Source organism: Neophocaena asiaeorientalis, unplaced genomic scaffold (genome assembly GCF_003031525.2).
Source record: "Neophocaena asiaeorientalis asiaeorientalis breed wild unplaced genomic scaffold, Neophocaena_asiaeorientalis_V1.1 scaffold240, whole genome shotgun sequence".
Classification (NCBI taxonomy): domain Eukaryota; kingdom Metazoa; phylum Chordata; class Mammalia; order Artiodactyla; family Phocoenidae; genus Neophocaena; species Neophocaena asiaeorientalis.
This window is the reverse complement of record NW_020185331.1, coordinates 5,209,813-5,213,599: the sequence shown is the minus strand read 5'-3', so window position 1 is coordinate 5,213,599 and position 3,787 is coordinate 5,209,813. Positions and strand designations below refer to the sequence as shown.

Here is a 3,787-nt window from a genome sequence, read left to right as displayed (position 1 = left end):
AACAGCATCAAGAGCCCAGGAGGGTAGGGGCAGCCAGGGTAGAGGAGGAAAGGGGTTCTAATGAGGGCCAGGGGCAGAGTGACAGGCCGAGGTCAGAATCAAGCCTGGGGGCACGGGAGCATCAGGCTAGATCCTGGATCCCGGCAGGAGAACGTGGAGTGTAGGGGCCTTCCTCTCTGTCTCACACCCCATTTCAGCCTGGAGCCTCATCTTCTTTTCCTAAGATGTTGCCAGAAATAGAAATGGGATGGCAGGAGGAGAGAGGATCAGGGAGAAGGAGGAGAAAGGGAGATTAACAGGGAGTGAGAGAGAAAGGGGATTGGGTGTTGGGTATGGGTAGGGCTGGGGTGCTCCAGGGTCACTAAATAGCTTGGCAAACCTGTGGTGGGGACCCCATACTCGGGTGGCTCTTTTCGGGGGCTGGGAGCCTGTGGAAAGGGGATGATAATCCCCTTCATAGAGACGGTATGAAAGTTCAATGAAATGCTACCTGAGAGCTGTCCTGTAGGCCCCTGATCAGAGATTCTTCTCCCCACCCCTGCAGGCCAGGCACCCGAATGCCTCACTCCGGGCCTCTCAAGTCGCCTCTGCCCTTTCTACCTGGGACCAGCCCCTTGGCTGATGGGCCCGACTCTTTCAGTTGTGTGTTTGAAGCCATCTTGGAGTCACACCGGGCCAAGGGCACCTCCTACACCAGCCTCGCCTCGCTGGAGGCCCTGGCCTCACCTGGCCCAACCCAGAGCCCCTTCTTCACCTTTGAGCTGCCTCCCCAGCCCCCTGCCCCCAGGCCTGACCCACCTGCTTCTGCCCCACTTGCCCCTCTCGAACCGGATTCTGGTACCAGCTCTGCTGCTGATGGGCCTTGGACACAGAGAGGGGAGGAAGAGGAGGCAGAGGCCAAGCAGGCCCCAAGGAGGGAGCCCCCTAGTCCCTGCCACTCAGAAGACAGCTACGGGCTGGGGGCAGCTCCCCTGGGCAGGTGAGTGATTCCTTTGGGTCCTCAGACTTGAGGCCCCAGGGCCCCAGGGCCCCAGGAACAGTTGCTCTAAGGGACAGAGCCTGAGTGTGAAGATGTAGTTTATATTCTTGACCCCTGATAGGAGTGGTTAGGGGATACAGATGTGTTTTCTCATTTGGAGGACTACTTCCATTGGCTGTGAGTGGGAGCCCCTCACAGCCTGCCGCCTTGGTCTCAGATCCAGTGACTTGCGAAACCATGGTTTAGGATTGAAGGGTCCCTAGAGGACACCCTCCTCTTTCTCTAGAAGGGCCCTTCCCTCCCCAGACAGAGCCCTAACCTGCTTAGAATTCTTCTGATCTTACCCTCAGTCAGCCTGGAGGTTTCTCCCAAAGATGCAGCCACCAGCTTCTCCTTTTGCTTCCCTCCCATGTCACCTCCCCCCTCCAATCTAGAGTCTCTCACCCTTCTCCAGGAAGTCCTTTCACCAGTCTAACCTTTCTGCTCTCCCCTCTGCCAGCTACCCTCTCAGTCACTGAAGCCATGGCAACAGGAGGGGGTGGCCAGGGAGACAGGGTTGCCTAGCAACTAGGAGTTTCCGGCCTCTGTCTCTGGGGTGACAGGTGGCTTTGTGAGTAGAGCAGCTGGGGTGGGAAAGGAAGGCAGAAGGAGACAGGGGATGAGGAATTCACTCTGACCCCCAATACCCTCTACCCCAGAGCCTACTTCTTTGAGGGTATAAGAGAAGGACTGGAGGAGGCTCCTCTCCCTAAAAGGCGGGAAGAGGAAAGACATAGGAGCAGGAAAGTGTCCCTGCTGCCCTCACATCTTTGTCTGACCCTCCACTGTTCCTCCCTAGCAGTCCATCTATCCTATCTTTGCCCATAGTCTCAGACACAGAAGACTCTGTCCTGAGTAGGTCCAGTGTGGGAATGGGGAATCTATGTCTAATAGCAAACTTAGGGAGCTTTGGGGAAAGCAGCCAGAACTCCCAAAGCAGCAACATGGATGTGGGTTAGATTTGAGGCGGGACTTCCACAGAGAGGTGGTAATGATGGAGTAGGCTGAAGGAAGGAATTTCCTTCTCTGGAGAAAAGAAAAATGCCTTCCCCATGTCCCAATCTTCCCTTCTCTGTCTACTGGGTCTGGAGGCAGAGGAAGGATCTGGATGGCCCCTGAGGGCTTGCCCCACCTCTGAGCTGGTGTTCTACCCTGGCAGTGAACCACCCCTGAGCCAGCTCGTGTCTGATTCGGACTCAGAGCTGGACAGCACAGAGCGGCTGGCCCTGGGAAGCACAGACACCTTGTCTAATGGGCAGAAAGCAGACCTGGAGGCTGCGCAGCGCCTAGCTAAGAGGCTGTACCGACTAGACGGCTTCAGGAAGGCGGATGTGGCCCGGCACCTGGGCAAGAAGTAAAGGCACTGGGCTGGGATTGAGAATGGGGGGAGAAGGAATGCATCCTGTGGGCAGCACCTCCACATCCCCTGTATCTAATACCCCCAGGTCTCTAGGTAAACCCCACCTGGCCCCTTGACACTTCCCCTTGAGACTCCACCTGTCTCTCTGCCCTGCCCACAGCAATGACTTCAGCAAACTTGTGGCTGGAGAGTACCTGAAGTTCTTTGTCTTCACGGGCATGACTCTGGACCAAGCTCTCAGGTGGGTGTCCAGCCCTTTGAGGGCAGCGCCTACTCTCCAGGCCTGGTGTGCAGGGCCTCAGTTATGCCTCCTCTGAGCCCCGTGACTCCCCTAAACTGCCCTGAAGTCACCCTTTCCCAAGCTGTCTGGGCATGGCCAAGAGCCAGGGCTGCCTGGTAAGGGGACCTTGGGTAGAGGTGACATGTCCCCTCTTCCCACCTCCCCAGGGTGTTTCTGAAGGAGCTGGCCTTAATGGGTGAGACCCAGGAACGGGAGCGCGTGCTGGCCCACTTCTCCCAGAGATACTTCCAGTGCAATCCTGGAGCCCTGTCCTCAGAGGGTGAGGAGGCCCGGGGCAGGGCATTCCTGGCTGGTCACTGAGGCAGATGGGCACATCTGTGCAAAGCAGCATGAGTGTGTGTGCAGAAGTACCCGAATGCATGAGCTTGCAGGCATGCAAGCATGCATGTATGCAGACAGTACTGGCACGGCTGCACAGATGTGGAACTGTGCATGTGGGCAGGTGTAGTGCTAGGTAGGGTCTAGTGTGTGTTGTGAAGAGGCACGTGGCAGGTGTGTTTGCATGTCATTGTTTGCATACATGTGCAAGACAGTGCTTGGCCTGAGTAGGGATTCTATTTGGTCTGCATAACTGTGTGGGGCCCAATGGCTTGCATAGACACAGAGGCATGTTGGTGTTGGGGGCAAGCAGTGGGCTGCCCCCAGAACCTTAGGGAGTTAGGTAGGGTGACCTAAGAAGAGGGAGAGGTCCCATCTGAGGGATTTACTGGAAGAGAGAGGTCTTTGCTCTGGAGGGGTTTGCTAATGGGGTCGGGGACTTACAAAAGTGTGGTTGTGAGCCAAAGGGGTTCCTGAAAGGGGGCAGGGGATGAACTGGAAGATTGAGGAAGATAGATGTGTAAAAGTCCCTGCGAGGTGGCCAAGGCTGAATGTCAATTCGCTCCTAGACGGTGCGCACACGCTGACCTGCGCCCTCATGCTACTCAATACGGATCTCCACGGCCACGTGAGTAGGGGGGCTGGCGGGAGGGAGCCCGGAGCACCCCGTCCAGGCCCTCAAGGCCTGGGAGGCGAAGGACTCCCCAAGCTCAGAGGCCTCTGTGCCCTCCATTAGAACATCGGGAAGCGCATGACCTGCGGAGACTTCATTGGTAACCTGGAGGGCCTC

General features: G+C 57.0%; 1 protein-coding gene across 1 annotated transcript in view; it reads left to right on the top strand.

Moving 5' to 3' along the window:
* The window catches only part of PSD (pleckstrin and Sec7 domain containing), a 13,914-nt gene that overhangs the window by 2,853 nt on the left and 7,274 nt on the right, over positions 1-3,787 (top strand). Inside the window, 6 exon segments of the mRNA XM_024734995.1 lie at positions 545-979; positions 2,178-2,372; positions 2,539-2,619; positions 2,826-2,938; positions 3,567-3,625; positions 3,734-3,782. Coding sequence (XP_024590763.1) covers positions 545-979; positions 2,178-2,372; positions 2,539-2,619; positions 2,826-2,938; positions 3,567-3,625; positions 3,734-3,782 — 932 coding nt within the window.